This window comes from Rhododendron vialii, chromosome 12a (assembly GCF_030253575.1).
Source record: "Rhododendron vialii isolate Sample 1 chromosome 12a, ASM3025357v1".
Classification (NCBI taxonomy): domain Eukaryota; kingdom Viridiplantae; phylum Streptophyta; class Magnoliopsida; order Ericales; family Ericaceae; genus Rhododendron; species Rhododendron vialii.
Window position 1 is genome coordinate 26,164,453 of NC_080568.1, and position 20,276 is coordinate 26,184,728.

Below are 20,276 nucleotides of genomic sequence, written 5' to 3' on the forward strand. Positions count from 1 at the left end.
TACATATACCTCATTTGGTGTTGATGCTCTTAGGTGATTAGCCACGATTTTTCCAAGATCGGCGTACACGAAACTCCCCATACTGCTACACCAGTCCGGACACTTCTTAATCTTCTCATACTGCTATTTAAAAACCATGCCGTCCATATATAGACTAGAATGTAGCGATACCACCGCAAGAAACTTCATTCGCCAAAGGACTACTAGTCGGAACCACTAACTAGAGTGGTGATTAGTTCGGAGAACTAAAGTTCCCGAAGAAATGCTAAAACTTGACTTGCTTTAATTTGGACGACATATTAGTGCAAGCAGTTGAAAAACTATTCCTGTCAGGCACATTACAAGTTTGGTTTCACGATGGTGGGAAATTTTTTCGTACGAACGGGGGAGGGTATACAAATGAACAACACCCTAACCTTCCAAATTTTTTGCCAACACCTGTGGTTAACACGGGTGGAGCTATGTTGGGGTCGGGGAGCCCGACCTCGAGTTTTAAAATTTTTATTTTTTATATACCTGATTTTAAATATTTTCGATAATTATTCATGTATAAATACTTATAATTTTAATAATTTTGGTTTAATTTGATAAAAAATCGTTATTTTATATTTTTATTTTTTAATTTCTTTCATAAATAAAAAATAAACATATGACTACTAAAGTAGCCTAAAAAGTGAAATAATTGGTTTACTTTAAGGGTACCGTTCATGCCACGAGCCATTTTTTTAATGCCACGACTAATAGACTGTTCTTTACAACTTTACCCCTCTCTCCGTCTCTCTCTCTCTTCAACTTATCGGCAAGAAACCCAATTCCATCTCCTCTGTCTCTTCTCCGATTGTCTTTAGCCGTCTTTATTGATGATCGATCCACTCCTTCACACCATGTTCTGTCCATTTTCGCTGATCATCTCTCCCCAGTATGGAGTGAAATTAACATGTGTTCTCTTTTTCTCCAAATCTAAACCGATTCTTCATTGCGGAGAGGATGAAGACGAGAGTAAAAGCAAACCCATTTCTGAAATTTTTCTCTGAATCCCATATCTTCAATTACGTTCATTTTACAAACCAAGCCTTTGTGATTCTTTTGAGATTAAGTACAATAAATTGATTGAGGTATTGCTTGATTCAAAGATTATCGTTCCATTTAATTTGTTTCATCTATTCTGACTCAAGGATTACCAAGGCTATGATTTGTATTTTCTACGGAAACGTCAGTCCCGAAACTGATGAAAGAGAACATCTTGAATCCTCACCTTGGATCAGTGGCCTCCGATAAACGGGGTTAAAGAGAGAAAGTGGCCGGTCGGCGATAAAGAGAGAGGAAGTGGTGAGAAATATAGCGGTGAAAAGAAGATAATTAATGGAACAAATGTCAAAGGGATAATGTTGTCAGAAAACATGAACAGTCGTGGCTTTAAAAAAAGTTGTCGTAGCATTATCAGCCACCTACTTTAACTACATTAGGCACACTGACAATACACAAAACACGTACTTACAGAATACACTAATTAAACTCAGCCGCATACTTAGATCTCAAACCCGAACCTATACATTCAATTGTCGGACACACACACCACTCCCCATTTCTCCCATCTCCCTCTTTGCTCCTTTGTCTCCACAATTTAAGTTTACAACTCCAACAAAAGGAAGACCTTTCGGGAACTTCTTGTTAGAACTATGACTCATATGTTAAGTATGATGAGATACTAAGGATTTCTAAAAAAAATGCTAGATGCTGGAACGGAACGGAACGAATGGAGCAAAGTGCAACGAATGGAGTGGAGCGATGGCATTTGGCCCACTGCTGATGATCTAGTGAAAGTAGACTGGGCCGAAGGCCCAGGTGTTCCGTAATTGGGGGGTGCGGGGGACGTTGCCCCCCGCGGTACGGTACGGTTCGTACAGGGGTATTTTTGAGATACAGACCAAATACCATATTAGGGTTAGAATAGAGTCGGTATAAATACTCTATGTTGTAAACCTCAATTCATATTGTGATAATAAAGAACAGCAGCCACTCTCGCTCCCGTGGACGTACCTGATTTTAGGGAACCACGTATATCTCTATGTTGATTCTTTGCTGTTTATACTCATAAATCGTGTGCGTGTGTGTGTCGATCCTAACACTTCTGACACATGATATCATCCCCATAGGAATCTGTTTTCTGTCGACTTCCGGAGGTCCTACTTCTCCTTGTAGCAACAATTTATCCAGATCAACTAGTATGTCAAACATAAAATTAAAACAACTATGGTGGGTAATTGGTTGATCTTTATAAACCATGGGTTTCTGTAAGAGAGAGTGTAGAGAGATTGTGTTAGAGTTCAACGTTGTAGTCTGTGTTGTTATAGTACTGAAATATTCTGCATAGTTAGATTAGGGCCATTAGGCCAATGCCCGCGTGACTTTGGGGAGTTCTGATGCTTAAACAAGAGAGGAGGTACTAGCATATCTGGGTATATTAATTAATTCTTGTTCATGCATTCAGATTCAGAATGTGCAAAGTAAAATTATTTTATAGCCTTGTTCATGCACCTTTCTTTCTAAACTCATCTAACCTATTTTTTGTTGTTGTCTCTCTTTAACAATTTTTACAGGAAGAAGTAACTTTAATAAAGCATTGACTCTCGGAACAGGTATTGTTCATGTGCGTCATTAGCTCAAGTTTTTCATTCAAATGATCAACAGAGATATTTTGTTTTCCTCTTCCCATTATACTTCTCTAGCTAGATATTTTTAAGTATTAGGGAGATAATTAATGTAGAACTATTATTCATACCTTATTGTTTAATTTTGAATTGTGCTTCAGTTGTTCCTGCTGCTGGGATTATGGTGATTATATTGTTCTGCATTATCATCAAGAAACTCAAACGAAGTGAATATGCATTCGTTTGGAAAACTAAGACAGAGAACTACCGAAACATTGAGGCATTTCTAGAGAATTGTGGGCCTCTTCCTCTAAAAAGATACACTTATTCCGACATTAAGAAAATTACCAATTCCTTCGGAACTAAACTAGGTCAGGGAGGCTTTGCTTGTGTCTTCAAAGGAAAGTTAGAAAACGGATGCCTCGTGGCGGTGAAGGTTCTGAAAGGGTTGAAAGGCAATGGAGATGAGTTCATTAATGAGGTCGCAACCATTAGTAGAACTTGTCATGTTCATATTGTGACTCTTCTTGGGTTCTGTTTCGAGGGTTCCCATAGAGTTCTCATATATGAGTTCATGCCTAATGGATCTCTTGACAAATTCATTAATGATGGTGGTTCCTTGACACATTGTACCAAGTTGGGTTGGGAAGCATTGTACCGAATTGCGGTTGGTATTGCCCGAGGGTTGGAGTACTTACACAGAGGTTGCAACACACGAATTTTGCATTTTGACATAAAACCTCACAATATTCTTCTGAATGAGGACTTTTGCCCAAAGATATCTGATTTTGGCCTTGCTAAACTGTGCCCACAAAAAGAGAGTATCATATCATTGTCGGGTGCTAGAGGAACGGTAGGCTACATTGCCCCAGAAGTATTTAGTAGAAATTTTGGTGGGATTTCACACAAGTCTGATGTGTATAGCTATGGAATGATGGTTCTAGAAATGGTTGGAGCAACAATGAACATTAGTGTCGAGGTTGATCATACGAATGAAATACACTTTCCACATTGGATATACAAGCGTCTTGAGCTAGATGAAGAACTCAGATTGCCTGGAATCATGGATGACGAGGCAAATGTCAGTTCAAGGAAGCTGATAATAGTTGGACTGTGGTGCATACAAACTGATCCTTCACACCGACCATCGATGAGTCAAGTGGTGGAGATGTTAGAAGGGAGCCCGGAGTCTTTGCAAATCCCACCTAAGCCTTTCTTGTCTTCTCCCCCAATAGCACCGGTGGATTCTTCCTCTCCACTCACATCATGACAAAATGCGGAGCTTAATTCCAAAGGATTTTCCTCGTGTTGTCAAATCAACAGTGCTTCGATTAGTTAATCCAAAAAGTGTGAAGCTTTTTTAGCCCAAAAGTCAGTTAATGTTTGCATACATTTTTTGTGATGATACTATATGGCATATGACATTGGCAATTTATATCTGCAACTGCACATGATTCATGTACCCATACCTGATAATTTACTTCTAAAATTTGGTTTTCATGTATCATAGATGTTTGTTTATATATCATCTGATACCCCTTCAGTTAATGAAATTAGGTATTGAACACTTTCTGCGTGTGGTTGCAGTAACAAATTTTGACATGAATTAATACTTTTTTCCCCCTATTACACGGGTCTTCCTTGGATCCAGCTATGATGTTCCTATCCGGTTTTGGGGGCATCCATGCCCCTATTTACCCTCAACCGTTAGATCCTTCATTTTTTAATCTCAACTATTGGTTGAATACTTCTCATATTAAGTGTAGTCATACACTGTGGTAAGTGTGACCATATATATTATGGTAAGTGTGGTCATACTTTGTGGTAAGTGTGATTATAGTAAATTGTATGTAAATCCCATTTGTGTAGTAAGTAGAATTGCATTTTTTTTCCAAAAAAATCATTAAACCATCTCGTTTTTGTGGGTGCATATGCTTTTGATTCAATGGCTGAGATTTACTCATTTTTCAATTTAAAAGTCCATATTTACAAGGGCATCGATCCATGCCCCATAGCACTCGGGGGCATGGAAGAACATGTTGGGTTTTCGCCCATGAAAATAGGCCCAATATTTTGGCCCAAGTGTTTTGTTTTTGGAAGCCCAACATTACTTGGCTTTTTAGGAATATTTAAATATCCATTCTCTTTATCCATGTCATGTAAGAATTCATTCCACCCTTTTTTCATGCTTATGTTTTCAACCTCTTAATGTGTGAAATACCCTTGTTACCCCTTTGCTTGTTTGATTCCTAAATTAAAGGGATTCAAATGAATACCACAGTCCTAGATAAATCTTCTTGACTCCTAAATTAAAGGGATTCGGTTTCATATCACAATCCTCCAATTAAGTGAGAAACAATAGGATGATTTCAAATTTTTGAATGTGTAGATCACCAAATCCCAATGATTTCTACTTCCTTCTTGATAAACCGTCTTTTTGCATTTTAAAATTTTTACATTCGTCTTGGTGCTTCTCCATCCTTTTTCTGCAATGACCATCTTTGCATGATAAGTTGACCACATCTTTACATTTTTTCTTCATTCTTCGAGTTGGCCAACCGGACAACAAAAAATCATATTTTTCATTGATCTTATTACACGGAACATGGCTAAATTACCATAAAAAAAAAAAAAGAAATAAGATGACATACTCAAACCGTTACATGGTTAAATAGTTAAATTACCATGACATTACATGGTTAAATTACCATGGTGATTACAACGTGAACACGATAAATATCCCATGATTCGAACAATATTTCATGGTAAACGGTTCAAATATGGTTAAATTACCATCAAAATAGGTTATCGTGATCAACAATTCATGGTCAAATTACCATGTCGATTTCAACATTTCATGACGATCCATATACCGATAGAAACCCAACGTCCAAAAAAATCCATCTCCCTTGTTGCTCCTCTGACTATCAGAAACCCATCACGGGGTATTGTCTTTGGTCAAATCCACTTTTGATTGTCAAATATTACGATCAATAGAAGGGCTAGAAGGCAGATCAAAAAAAATAAAAATAGAAGCGCTAGAAGATGGATGAGAAAATAATGGCTACTCAAATCCCCTATTCAACTGTTCGAACAAATACCCAAAATGAAATTAGTGTTGTTATAGATTTACAACAATAGAAACCAACCTCTGTGAACTCTTCGAAACACATCATTGGCGGCATCCATGGTAGAAGAAATCCCATTAACAAATGTACCAGTACAACACGAAAAAATAGGGAACCCGATAAATCTGTGATTCGGACGTTTGACATCGCCGTTGAGTTCAATCTTGGCAAACCCATCATGGTGGAGGAGGTGAAGCACCGATCCATTCCTGGTTCAGCAACAAGTGGGCCACCATCGCCAGGTTCCACAACGGCCTGTCGAACAACGTGATCAAGAATCACTGGAACTTCGTGCTCAAGCGGAAGCACACGACGGTGGCGATCGACGGTGCCAAGGAGCGCAGCGGTCGGAGAGGCCGCTCTCTCCAAAATCTGCAAATATGAAAATGAGATTTGGGGGGTGGGGGATGTTGTTTAATGCTTTTCCCAAAATTTATGGGATTTGTTGGGTTGATAATCTTGGGATCCAAATTTTTCGGAATTGAACGTAAATCGTGGGACGGAAATCGTGATAATCTCACGAGGACGAAAGGGATTAAGATTTCATCCCTAATTTCAACACTATATATATAACAACAACAACAACAAAAGGGCAATAATGGGATAAAAACTAGTACGAGGATGAAATCATAATTAGTTCAAAACAGGAGGACGAAATCTTAACTCTGTTAGGCTTCTAGGATGAATAATTAAGCCTCCCGGCTTTTTATTGGGAACAAAAATGTTTTTTGTTTGCTTGAGAGAGAGTTCCAAAACCTGTTAGAAGAAATAAAAGAAATTAAGGGTTAGTGCACTGTGTGCGCGCTTCTGGTGGAGAGAGCAGAGAGAGAGCGGAAGAACGGAAGAGAGAAAAGGGTTTTGGTGCTGTGTGTGATTCATTGTTCACCTGGAAAAGAGAAATAGAAAGTGCTCCTGTGTGTGCTTGGGTTTTTCGGTGGTCAAGGAACAAAAAGGGCAGCTAGCTATTTCCCCTCTCTCCTGAAGCCATTTGTGGCAGTTTGTGGATGAATTTTTGTGGGCTGATTTGATCCGGTTGGTGCCCTCTGTTTCAACTGTGTTGGAGAGTTTTTGGGTAATTAAGATCTTTCCACTTTGATTATAGTTTGTTGGATAGGGTGTTTGTGGTGAGATCGTTGGATCTCTTTGTAAACCCTTTTATAAACTTTGGTAATAGTGGAAATTATTTTATCTTTTCCGTGGACGTACCCTAGTTTGAAGAACCACGTATATTTGTTGTTTTTGTGCCTTGTTATTGTGCGTAGTAATTTTTCGATTATGCTTCTGTTTGCGGATGTGATTGAGTTAGGGGAAAAAATCCCAACAGAACAACTCGTCTTCCTTCAATAGTGAATGTTGTTGACCACGTACAGATGAAAATGCAAAGGAAAAATGCAAATAGGTCATCGGGACACACTTCCTAAGAACAGTACGTAGTCTTGATCATTTTCGAGATGAAGATTCTTGAAAATCTCGTTAGAGATTACAAGAAGGAGCCATATTAGCTCAAGAACAGTTCCAGGCTCAACCGAGAGATATGCATGGAATGTTCCAGAATCAATTGAATTTACAATTTCACAAGAGGATCAAGAATCTAAGAAAAGTGATAAAATTTGCTAAAATGTGGGATAGAATGCATGCAATGAAGTGAAGGTGTGTGTTGTTCATACATGCATTAATTTCAAATGTGTGGTCATCCAAACGGCATAAAAAAAAAACTTTGAGCCAATATGGATACGCTTTTAGAACCTTTTGTGGGGCTTGGATGGTCCAGGAAGAGGGAAAAATATATTTATCTGGAAAAGCTTAAAAGGAATTTATCATGATTAATTTTCACAAATCGATCATGTTAAATTTGCACAAATTGACCATAAAAATTGAAGCCAAAAGAATGGTTACAATTTCCATAATCTACCATGTAGTAATATTTCTGCAACATTTCGAGTAATTCGTGTAGTCTTTGAAGCCAAATGAGTGGTTGCAAAATGGAGATGATGTCAAGAATTTTCAGATCGATCAAAGAGTGGTTGCCTCCGTGTTCGATCACGATCTATGCCCCGCCACCACAGAATCAATTCGACGGCAACGACGACAATGCCGTCAACCGGAAAATAACATACTTCACCATCCTATAATTTGTTTCTATTATTCTCATAACGTTATGTAAACTCTAGCTTTTATTAGGATCCCCTTAGTGGACTATATTGGTTTCTTACGATTAGTTTAAGGCCAGGACACGTAAGTCCACACACCTAAGTTATCGAAAAAAAATGTGAACTGCGCTTTTAATGAAGTTCTTGAATTTTTCCCATTGAAAAAATTCTGAACTTTCCAATATAAAGTTATCCAAACATGAAGTCCGAAGTCCTTAGCGTGCATTCTCCCTAAATTTGTTTTGGTATTTTTGTTTTTTGGGTATTTGTGGACTTATTTGGTTTTTATGTTAAAAGACAAATCATTCTCCCTAATTTATTTTTATCCACATGGTAGTTATGTTAAAGAATACAAGACTTTTTCCGGGGAAAAATATAAGGAAAATGATCGTCTCTAGTCCTTTAAAGGAGCTGAACGATCCTATCCAGGCCATTTTCGAACCCTTTCCGAATCCGTTCTGATGATCGGGAGTGTTCAAAATTTAAACCTCGTAAATAACATTAGGCACAGTCAAAATTCATGTTAATCGGATATCGTTTAATCTAGTTTCGAATTACATTTATGTCAAGAAAAAATATCACAACAATAGATAAAAACCAATGTCCGCCAAGACAAATGTAATTCGAAACTAGATTACACAATATCTGATTAACATGAATTTTGGCATGCCTAATGTTCTCGACGAGGTCTAAATTATTAACGATCTCAATCATTAAAATGGACCCGTGAAATGCCCAGAATCGACCTAGATTGCAGAGGACGCTGTTCCATAAAATAATCCGGAACGCCAATTAGTTTTATCAGAGGACGGGGTCAACAAGTAGCCGCGTGGTTTCTTTCTCTCTTACGAAAGCATCCAGATGAATTCAAAGGACATTACCTCACTTTTTTCTTTGTATCAATTCTCGTACTAAAGAAACTTGACTTTACACAACAGTCCAACTTTGTTTGGTAGCCAGCTACTCTCAGTTAATGACTCGTTCTTTTCTGAATGGCCCCACATTTTGTTCAAAGAATGTGTAGGTTTTCTAACTTGAAATACGATTCGAGCTGTTTGTACCGAAATGAACGGCCGAATCGACCGCTCTGCACTTACTCCCTAGGGCATCCCTGGGCCCATCGCTAAGAGGCCCTTGTCCAAATGCATTAGAGGTAATGTAATACCTTTGTTTCCCAAGATTTTTCTAATTGAATTATTATTCTCTTCATATTTTTGGTATTGTCACTCTTTTTTTATTCGTTAATTACTTTGGTAATTATATACTCCCTCCATCCCAAATTGTTTATCCGGTCCACAAAACGAGGACTCAAAAATATTGCATTTCTTTCAAGAAAAAATTCAAATTTTTTTCATAAATCAAAAGAACTCATCAATATCTAGTGAATTGTTGAAAAAAATTTAATTTTTCCTTACAAAATTATATTATTTTTACATCCTCGTTTTGCGGACCGAACAAACATTATGGGACGGAGGGAGTAGGAAATACTTTCTATGTGTGTAACAGGAAACAAAGTCATAAATTTATGTGAACAAGAAACTAAGAATGTAGGTGTATAAAATTAGGGATGAGTATGAACTGGATTGATTCGGTTTTAGAGTAAATCAAAAATCAAACCAATCCCAACGGATTACCATTTGGAGAAACAAACAATCCATAAAACTCATATATCGAATTAACCAAACCAATCCAAACCAGTAAAATGCAGTTTGGTTTCAATTTTGAATCACAATTCGCTTGAAACTGAGATATCATCTTCATAATCTATGTAAGTAATTAAAATTGAGGAGATAAATTAAACCAAAGCTTATATTGAAACCAATTCTATTTGTATACATACAATATAGCAATGAAAGAACTATTGAAAGAGAAGATAATGTCTAGCGAAAAGTGCTTATCGTTGGATGGGCAAGAAAGAGATTGCTGCAATTTAAGTTTATTTACGTTAGATTTCTATAATAGTAGGATTAGGTTATTTTCATCATATGTAAAAAAATCAGAAAAATTCGTCTCGATAGTGAAGGATAGGGTGGTGGAATGGAGTATTTGATTAGAAAATTAATTGACTACAGCTTAACGTATGATAATTTGGTGTATCTAAATTAAATTATATGATTATGTAGCTTATGTCTATTTGGTGCATCTATATATTACAAATGTATCTAATACGTATAGATATTTATTAGTTTATAAACGGTTCGGATCGAATTAGAACCAAAATCGTTGACATATATTCATAGACCAAACGATTGAACCAAATTATTAATTTTTTAAAATTGGGACCAAACCGGTTTCACAGTGTTCTTCTCACCCCTATATAAACATAGTGAAAAAATTCATTGTACTGTACAGCTACTTGCATCAGTCATAAAGAATTATGCCAAGTGCACACAATTTTGTTTTGATGACTCAAGATGCCAAGTGCACACAATTTGTAACGACCCTGATTTTTTGGTAAATAAAAATTTCGTTAAATATTTAAATTTTATTTTAACTACCTAGAATTTGCTTTTAAAATTTCTTTTTAAATTCTAATAATCCGTCATAATTAGATTTGAGATTTATAAAATTATATATTTTAGTCCCGGACAGTTTAGTCATTTTTCAAAGGCAAATATGCTTGAAAAAGGACTTGTATATTTTCCTAGTGAATAAACTAATTCTGAAAAAATTGTATTTCTTAGTTAGAAATCCTACTTAGCAAGTAGAATTAGCTTTCAATCAATTAGTTAGAGAAACCTAACTACCACCTCACCTAATTACATTTCCCTAATCTTAGATGAACCATTTTGACAATCTTTGAGCCTTGTGAACCCCTCCAACCCTAATAGAACCATTAGACCATTAGAAGTAATCATTTTGCTTCCAAAAGAAGCAAACGTAGCCTTACCATGCATGCAAACCTTAGACTAATAGCCTTGAACCTAATAAGGCTTACTTTTCTAGATATATATATATACACACACAGGGTACTAGAGAGAGAGAGAGAGAGGGAGAGAGAGAGAGAGCGCGAGAAAGGCTGAGAGTGAGAGAGAGGAGTGAGGTGTGTGCATGTGTTTTTTACACTCTAGCAAGCTATCTTCTTTTAGCCAACATCACACTATATCTAAGTACAATTTGACAACCCATTTCTAGGCTTCTTTAAACATAAACCTAGCCAATCATTTCTTCTTCCTTGCAAGTAAACCCTCCTAGGACAAGACAAGGCCAAAACCCTTCATGATAACCTAGACTTTGAACCTAAATTGGATTTACAAGTCATGGCATGCTTAAAAGGCTTGATTGGACAAGACCATGGAGCAAAAAAATGAGAGAAAAAGAGAGGGGGGGGGGGGCAAGGAGGGGAGAGGGGAGAGAGGGGAAGCCAAAATTTTGCTATAAATAGGACCCCTCACTTGCCATTCAACTCACACCTTGAAACCTTTCAACTTCTCTCTCTAGAATTCTTGAGTTTGTTCTTTGTTCTCCTTGTTCTTGAGTTTTTCTTGAAGTTCTTCAAGAAACTCATCCAAGACCGCCACTTGACCACCCTTTCGATCCAAAAGTTTAGTAGTTTAGTAAACAACTAGTTTCGAGAGAAACCTTTTCTCTTTCGAAGCTACCGAAGCTTTTCGTAAGAAGTTACTCCATTCAATCGCCAACTTACTTGATCGTAGCCGCCCTACCACCAAGAAGAACGGTAGAATGCCTCTACTCATTTACTCTAAGTATATATAAAAGTGTGTATAATGTTTGAGTGATTGAAATACATGATAATTTGAAAAGGTTTTACTAAAGTTTTAAAAAGGAATGGGAGTGCTTCGTCCCAACCTAACCGTCGAAATAGGTTGAATTACCCCGAGCGTAGGGCTAGGTCATTGTCAGCATAATATCCGAAAGTCCGGAATCGTTCCCTCAGAGATGGTCTTTATAGCTTGCTAGGATTTTTAGATGTAAGGGTTTGCGGCGTTTAGACGGTCAACTTTTGGTTTTCTTTTGAAAGGTGGAGAAACACTTTTATGGAAAAGACTATAAATGAGTTTTAACTAAGAATTAAAGGCGGCAAGGCAATGGAGTTACTAACACCCGTAACTTAAGCCATCTAACAATTATCAACGAAAACACGGTTGAATCGCAAGGCATAGGCTATCAACCGGAAGATTTAGCTATGAAAATAGTTTGACTTGATATAGAGTTTGAATAACAAGCTAAACACAAGGCGTGACATCGCTCTCGGAACCATGTGAGCAAGCACATGATCACCGGAGATTAACAACGCCAAGACTTGCATTCAAACTAAATATCAAGGTCAAGAACTAGAAGCATGGTTTGGAAAGCGAGCAAGTTCTTCGGTTCTTTTGGCAAACACGAGGCGAGACATAGCTCACGGAACCATATGTGCAAGCATATGATCACCGGAGGTTAACATCAACAAGTTTTGTTACATAAAAGGCAAACCACTCACATTTTCAAACCAAACCTCAAGTCTTAAGTTGAGAAAGGCAAGATTAACCAAAGTCACAAGGTGTTATTCACTCCGTGGCCAAGCCTTATTGACTACTCACACATATTGAGAAGACTAGAAAGCATGGAAGGAATGATAACACATGCTTAACCGATAAAAACGGAAATAAACTTGATTTATATGAAGATCCAACTAGTAGCTACAACATTAAAGAACAAGAAAACAAGAAATGATCAATACCTTAAGTGGTTCTTGAAGAAAACAACTTAAGAAAGCTCCAAAAATATTAATGGGGTAAAAACTAAAAGTGTAAAGACCTAGCTAGTAAAAAGGGAGAGGGGAGGTCCTATTTATACACAAAGGACTTTCTCTCTCCTCAAAAGTCAGGAAAAACCCCAAAAAGTAACCCATAAAAAGAAAGTTTCCATAAGTGGAAAGTCAGAAAAAGTAAGAAAAATATCTTCAGGGACAAAAGGTTATCGATAACATTACTCTAATAGGCACCCAAGGTAACCATGTTATCGATAACATTGAACAAGAGTTATCGATCTCCTTGCTTCTGGACAAATTCTGGACTAAAATGGCGGAAAGGTATCGGTTACTAGAACAGAGTAATCGATAACTCAGGGTCAAGAGTACTTATAGAACAGGATTGGGGCAATGTTATCGATAACATTGCTCTATTAATCGATAACTTTGTTGCAGAACTGAAGATCTAGCTTGCTGAATTGGTTGAGTTTCATATAAAACTTTGTCGCAGGGTCCAAGGATTTGGCGGCACCACTTCTATGGACTCGAGTGGTTGGACACCAATGTACTATCCAAACATCCTTTGGCACGCAGAATCGCCTTAATCGCTTGTTTTACTTGAAAGGCTCAGCAAAACACCTTACGTGCAAAACTTGACTTTAGCGATCAAATGAGCATAGAAACGTTGCAAATTGAAGGATTTGAGCACCCAAGATCTTACAATCTTGTGTGCGTATCAAGAGTATGTTGAATATATAGACTTTATTTTCCGTAAAAATATATGTTGTTTTGAACTTCCCTAAAAGGAAGAAAGAACGAATTTTTGAAATATAAACTTGATGGCAAAGTATTCGTATTTTGATCTTAAGATGGTTACGAGTATGTATACATGTTTACTAGGATTTCTTGTTTTAATGTGTGATAAAGCATAAGTGGTTTCCACTTCAAAGGTGTCTGTCCATGTGACACTATGCTTTAAGAATGTGGTAATTGTTGGAATATGATTCCGTAAATATGAGCATGATAAAGTAATATAAAATTGGATGATCTTGCTAATTTAGTTTCAAAATTTCAATGAATGATTTATAATTTTATATGAGAAAAGTTCTACCGCGGAGTCTTTGCATGAAAACGAGACACAGAAATCAAGAAAATAGAAACATGGCACCTAGGGTGTGGTAAATGAAAAGATGTGTTTTGAAAAAGAGAAATAGTTTGAAAACCACAATGTGGCTAGATGTGATAGCTCGTTGTGTGGTGTGTGTGTGTGTGTGTGTGTCAATGGAAACCCGAAGCGGCGAAACCATTATAAGGATACTCGGAAACCCGAAGCGATAGAACCAAGGTTGGGTGTATAGTTTGGTTATCCGTGGAGAGGAGTCAATGCAGATTGTGTGTCAATGGGAACCCAGAGGGGCGAAACCATAGTGAGAATACTCGGGAACCCGGAGCGGCGGAACTGAGATTGGGTGTGTAAAAGCGATTTTGGAAATGTTGATTTTTTGGGATATGAAAAATGGTGATACGGTCTACGACAAGTCGTGTAGGAGAAACTCAAAAAATTATAGACACCAACGTAAGTTTGAATAGTGAATGTGGATGTGTCATTGTTATTGTTTTGTTAAATATGCATATACTATGTGGAAATCGTTAATCACTACAAGAAAAATGAAAATTGGTGACGAAAAAGTGGTGACGAAATTAAATTTCGTCACTAAATGAGTATATTTGATGACGAAAAAATAAATTCGTCACTGTTTTGACAACTTTCGATCATGAAGAAATATTTTCATCACCAAAGATACCCATTTGGCGACAAAATACATTTTTCGTCAACGAAAGCTTAAAAAAGGTGACAAAATTATTTTTCGTTGCCAAAGATAATCATTTATTGACAAAAAATATATTTTGTAGGGAGGTATTTCCGAACAAGTCCAAGAAGAACCCAAGCACGGTGAAGTAAAAAGTCAACACACTGTAAACTAGCGACATGAGAAGTCAATGGACCAGAGAGGTTGTACGATTCTCGGTACAGTAACACGAGACGTTATTGGACCAAATACAAGGAAAGTGACATGTGATGCCACTGTTCAGATACATTGTTCGGCAAAGAGCCGAACAATGAGGAGAGCATATGGTCTCCATTGTTTCTTAAGGACCAGTTACATGTGAAGTAACTGGTCCAGGCCATCTGTTCGGCCATGAGATGGCCGAACAAAGAGAGAAGTCCTATTGAAGGGAACATTCTAGAAGGGTCCAGAATCACCGGTATTCCGTTAAAGGATGAGATCCCAAGAATATAGGATCTAAGAAAGATACCTAACGAGTATGGGATGATTGGCTTGTTATGGAAAGAGTCCTACAAGGATTAAGAAAATAAACTGATAAAGGAAACGAGAATCCTTGATATCCTGGGTTTCCTATTCGAGTTAGGAATCCTAGGGCAACACGGATGCTTGGCCAGCAAGCATATGCAAATCTATAAATATGAGATAAACCTAGAGGCAAAAAGTACGCAATACATTGTTTTCTGATTGCTTTCCTACTGACAATTAGGGTTTGATTGCTAGTACGAAATACTAACAAAGGCATCGGAGGGCCTTTGCCACGAGAGGCAAAGGTGCACTCACTCCTTATCTGTTTTGTAGGACAAGGTTTTCATTGACAAAATAGAGTTACGTTCAAGAGGCACGTGAAGCCGCTGCATTCCAGTGCTGTTCAGAGCACTACTTGAATTTGTCCACCTACATATTTCATTGCCAAATGAGAGCAATTTAGTAACTAAATATTTTTTTCGTCACCAAATGCTTAACTTTAGTGACAAAAAATATATTTCGTCATCAAATGGGTACCTTTCGTGACGAAATTTATGAATTGTGCTTTGTCACTAAATATATTTCTAAAATAATTCTTTACTAAAATCTCCGATTGAGATAATTCAAATTGGGTTTGAACAATAACTCAATTGCCTACAACTTTCATGTTTATCAAAATTGCTAATTTTAATGTTTAAAGGTTCAAAATTACATTCGAAATATACTTTCATGTTAAACATATGTGTTATATATATTAGATATTTCAAATATTTATTGAAAAGTGTGTGTAGTGTAGTTGGTCGGAGCTTGTGCAAAAAATTTAAGAGACTAGGGTTCAAAACCCAGCAAGAGTAAGAAAGAATGATATCTTTTTCCATATGAAAACATCTTTTGCAACGAAAAATTTCGTCACCGATTTCCTATGTTGGTGACGAAAATTTTCGTCACCGATGTGACTCATCGGTGACGAATTTTTTCGTTGTCAAAAGCACAATAAGCGAGGAAAAAAATTTCGTCACCAATAATTCACTTTTTGGTGATGAAATATTTCGTCATCAAAATGCACTATAGGTGACGAAAAATAGATTTCGTCACCAGGTAGGAATTCTCGACAACCTTTAGTCGACAAATTTTTTTTCGTCACCTATATTATTTGTGACGAAAAACATACAATTTGTGACGATTTTCATTCGTCACCCAATTGAATTTTTCTTGTAGTGAATTTTTTGATCATTTGCTTGTAAGTTAAGAGTTAGCGGGTATGGATTATCCTATTGAGCCATATAGCTTATGGTGTTACCTTTTGGTGAACCTAACATATTATATTGATGACGACACTGGTATAATGTGTCAGACCTTGTAGATGAACATGTGAACTCTACAACTTGGAGGCTTTCAGAGCCGAGGAGCTAGCTAGGATGGAAGAGCAGTCGGAACAGTAGATAGGAACCCTAATTACCCCTTTCGTGTTATACTCTTGTAAAAGTTATGATGTAATAATGAGTCAAGACTCTATTTAGTTTCAATAAAAAAATGTTTATTTAACGTTTCCAAGTATTAGTTTACTATCCCGTTTTTACTAACAGAAAAGTTGTCAACAAAAACTCTTTTTGCTACAGTAAATCTATCCATAAACTCATCAACAACTTATTCACTATCGCAAACACCTAACAACTTCTCAACCACTAATAAAAATCTATAAATTTTTCACTACCGAAAATATCCCATTATTCTCCAAAAGTCCTAAAGCCTAAAATTTACGGAGGGACAATTTTGTAAACACACAAAGCAAAGACCATATATATGTTTAGTTCACCCGTCAGAGTCTAACGTTTGACAAACACAACAATTTTTCCACCATGCCTAAACCTCTCACCTTCTTCCTCCTCCTCCTTCCTCTCTCCTCCCTCTTCTTCTTCTCCAAGACCTCCCACGGCAACGAGCTCGCCTCAAACTGTCCCTCCCACCAGTGCGGCGGTGTGAAAATCGACTACCCTTTCTGGCTACAGAGCGACGCAACCGCCTATCAGTACTGTGGTTACCCTGGCTTTAATCTCACTTGCTCCTATCAAGAAACCATATTTAACCTCCATGGGGAATCCTTCTACATGAAAAACATAAGTTATACCGATTATACCCTCACCCTCGTCGACGTAGAAGTCTCCAGCCAAACATGCCCCCGGGCGCGTCGAAATGTTACACTCCAAACATTGCCCCTGTCATACAACAGCCTAAACCTGAACCTTAGTTTTTACTATAATTGCCGCGGCTCGGGAATCGAGGCTGTTCCCATAGCGTGCTTATCGTCCGGTGGAAATGAGTCCTATGTTTTCGTGTGGGGGACCGAGCCAGCGGAGTTTGGTAATTGGTACGTTTTTTGCGAGGAGAAGGTGGTAGTGACGGTGATGGACTCCGAGATTGACGAGACGATGGGGTTTGACGGGGCCATGAGGGACGGGTTCGTGCTCGATTGGCGGCAGGAGGTGGTGTGCGGAGAGTGCGAGGCGTCGGCAGGGCGGTGTGGGTACAATAAAGTGAACGATGACTACTTGTGCTTTTGCTCCGATGGATCCCCACGCACCAACGATAGGTGCAAAGGTATGTTGTTTTTGGATAGTCAATGTCAATAAGGATTGTAAGCCATAGCAATAGTGATTTGCAATTTGAGTGTTAATCCGGTCTATGCAATACATGATTATGCGGTTGGGGCGAATTCTAAACCCTAAATCCTTCTTTCATCGTTTCCAAACCTTTTAATTAAGTTGCTCTTTAGTTTAATTAATTTCTTAAAACAATCAAGCCAATCAATCAATTTTTTTCCTTGCTAATTAATCAAATTTATAGTAACTTAGCCTCATTCTCCCTGCGAATCGATACTTGATTTAGGCACTATTCTTCTTAATTAGGGTTAATTCTTAGCTTTTATAAATTTAATTTCAATACAGTACGACAAGATCACACACATACCACCATAAACACATTTATTAGAGCAACACTAGTGATAGAAAATAAAAATACTCCTTCAATGCAAATTGGGCGAAGGAGCTAGGCACCGAATGGCACAAGGATCTGCCGGGGAGGAGCATCTATAATTAGAAGCTTTCCCAAGATCAAGAACAACGAAGATTTTGATTAAACACCCCAAAACAACCTCATTTTATTTTGATAAATCCCCTCAGTATCTACCTATCTCTTTGTACCTAGCCCTCCAAAAGTGTATTGAACAGCCCAAATTGAAACACTCTCTCCTCTCACCTCCACACTCTCTCTCCTCTTTCTCTCTCCTTTTCCTCTTTCCAAATCCGAACCGTCCAACACCGAAATAGACGACCCGGATGCACCTAGCGGGCATCACGTGGTACCCGCTCGGCACTGAAAATTTTGTCTTCTATAAGACATGAGTGTAAATTTCTTAAGTACATACGGCCGCACATGAAACTTCAAACCGCATTTTCCAAAACGACTGAAATAATCGTCCATCTATAACATTAGCAGCCCCATGCAGACCTTTCTCTTTCACAAGACTTTCCCTATTTGCTTACAGTGTCATCTTATTCCACTTGACTCAGTCTATTTCCATCACTTTCCTCCCATTTTCGTCGTAACTTTACTCTTCCTCCCTTGGAAAATCATTCGTATTATCCTAAATGTAATATTCCTCACCAAACAAAACCAGACCTCCCACCTCCCCATCTCTAGAGATGCATTCCCCATCTTCCGTCACCGCTACCACCACCACGATATTACTAATCCTCATCTCTGTCGCATTTCCAACATGTTACAGCCAAGAGGACGGGCCATACTACAACTGCGTTCGCAACTTCAATTGCGGCCAAACCATCCGAAACGTTAGCTACCCTTTTTGGGGAGGCGATCGCCCCCAATACTGCGGCCACCCATCCTTCGAATTGATGTGCCAAAACAACGAGTACTCAACTATCGAAATTGACAACCGGGCCTTTCGCGTGCAAAAAATCAATCAATCCAATCGTACAATTACTCTTGCCAGCTCAGACCTCTGGGAAAGTCATTGTACTCGGGACTTGCAAAATATCACGTTGGACGACAACGTGTTCACTGATGGGCCAATTAACCGGGACCTCCTTTTATTCTACAATTGCACGTCAGGAGATGGGAGAACCATTCCGGAGAATTTTACGTGCAAAATAGGTGATGTAGAGAGCCATGGGTTCTACGCAGACACGACGCTTTTTAATGAGCTTGAAAATACTTTGTACGCCACGATATCGTGTAACCAGAGCGTTGAAGTGCAAGTTTTTCGGGAGACTATGACCGAAATTTTGGGAAAATCATTGGCGCTTGAAGAGGGGCTGCGCAGAGGGTTTGACGTGGTGTATGATGCCAATATCGAAACCTCGTGTGCAAGGTGTGAGGGTTCAGGTGTGATTTGTGGATCGAATTCGAGCCAGTTTGCTTGCCATTGCCGCGATCGTACTGATCCCGTGACCTGTCAAAGTCCTGGTATGCAGCCCCTTTACTTTCTCATCCGCTTATTTCGGGTCATACGTTCTGCAATATATGATTGAGAGTGTTAGGGGCTTTGCTATGCTTTTTTCACAATCGGTGTTCGCGATACTATAAACAAAGCAATAGTACCCAATCCCATGTATTGTTCGTATGCAAAAAACAGAGGAAAAGGGATAACGTATAGAAATGGGATTTTTTTGAATGTCTATTGCTAGGTTCAGAATAGGCTAGGGCTAGAGTACTCATTTTCCTGTTAATACGGTGCATACGGTGTGTACCTGTTCCGGTGAGATACCAAGTACAGTTTTGAATTTATCGTTATTAGTGTAATTTCTCTACTTCAGAAAAAATTTAGCAATTACTCCCTCCGTCCTACTTTGTTGTGCTCTTATTCTTTTTTAAGATGTCCCAAAATGAAGAGCTTGTTTCAAAAACTTCCAATTTTAAATGTCCGTAGTGCCATTTTTTTTTTTTTTTGATAATGTCCATAGTACCATATTACCCCTCATTTATCCCTCCCACATTCAAATTTTGAACTTGATTTGAAAGGAAATATAGCAAATTAATGACATTATAAGAAAGTTGACAAAAAGTCATAGTTACATAGGGGTAAAATGGTAAAATTGATACAAAGTCAATTTAACTATGATCTTTTCTTAAATTACGTGAAAGTCAAAATAAGCACAACAAATTGGGACGGAGGGAGTAGCATAACATATTGCATTGAAATACATATATAAACAAGAACCACGAAAATTGGATTCTCGAATGAGAAGATCATTTGAGAAGATATTGGCATCCGTTGTCCAGTTTGCCCTATTGAAGCTACGTTTGGGTGAAAAGTGCACTAT

General features: G+C 38.0%; 1 protein-coding gene across 3 annotated transcripts in view; it reads left to right on the forward strand.

Moving 5' to 3' along the window:
* Window positions 1–20,276, forward strand: part of LOC131310614 (LEAF RUST 10 DISEASE-RESISTANCE LOCUS RECEPTOR-LIKE PROTEIN KINASE-like 2.1) — a 48,533-nt gene that overhangs the window by 25,461 nt on the left and 2,796 nt on the right. The window contains exons 2-3 of one of the 3 annotated variants that reach the window (XM_058337734.1): window positions 2,601–2,639; window positions 2,813–4,158. The exons of 1 other annotated variant lie outside the window; for it this stretch is intronic. In XM_058337734.1, the coding sequence (XP_058193717.1) occupies window positions 2,601–2,639; window positions 2,813–3,921 (1,148 nt within the window). In that variant the 3' untranslated portion in view covers window positions 3,922–4,158. Of the gene's footprint in view, window positions 1–2,600; window positions 2,640–2,812; window positions 4,159–18,577; window positions 19,420–20,276 lie in introns of those variants that run through there. One more of the 3 variants, XM_058337736.1, reaches the window with a different exon arrangement.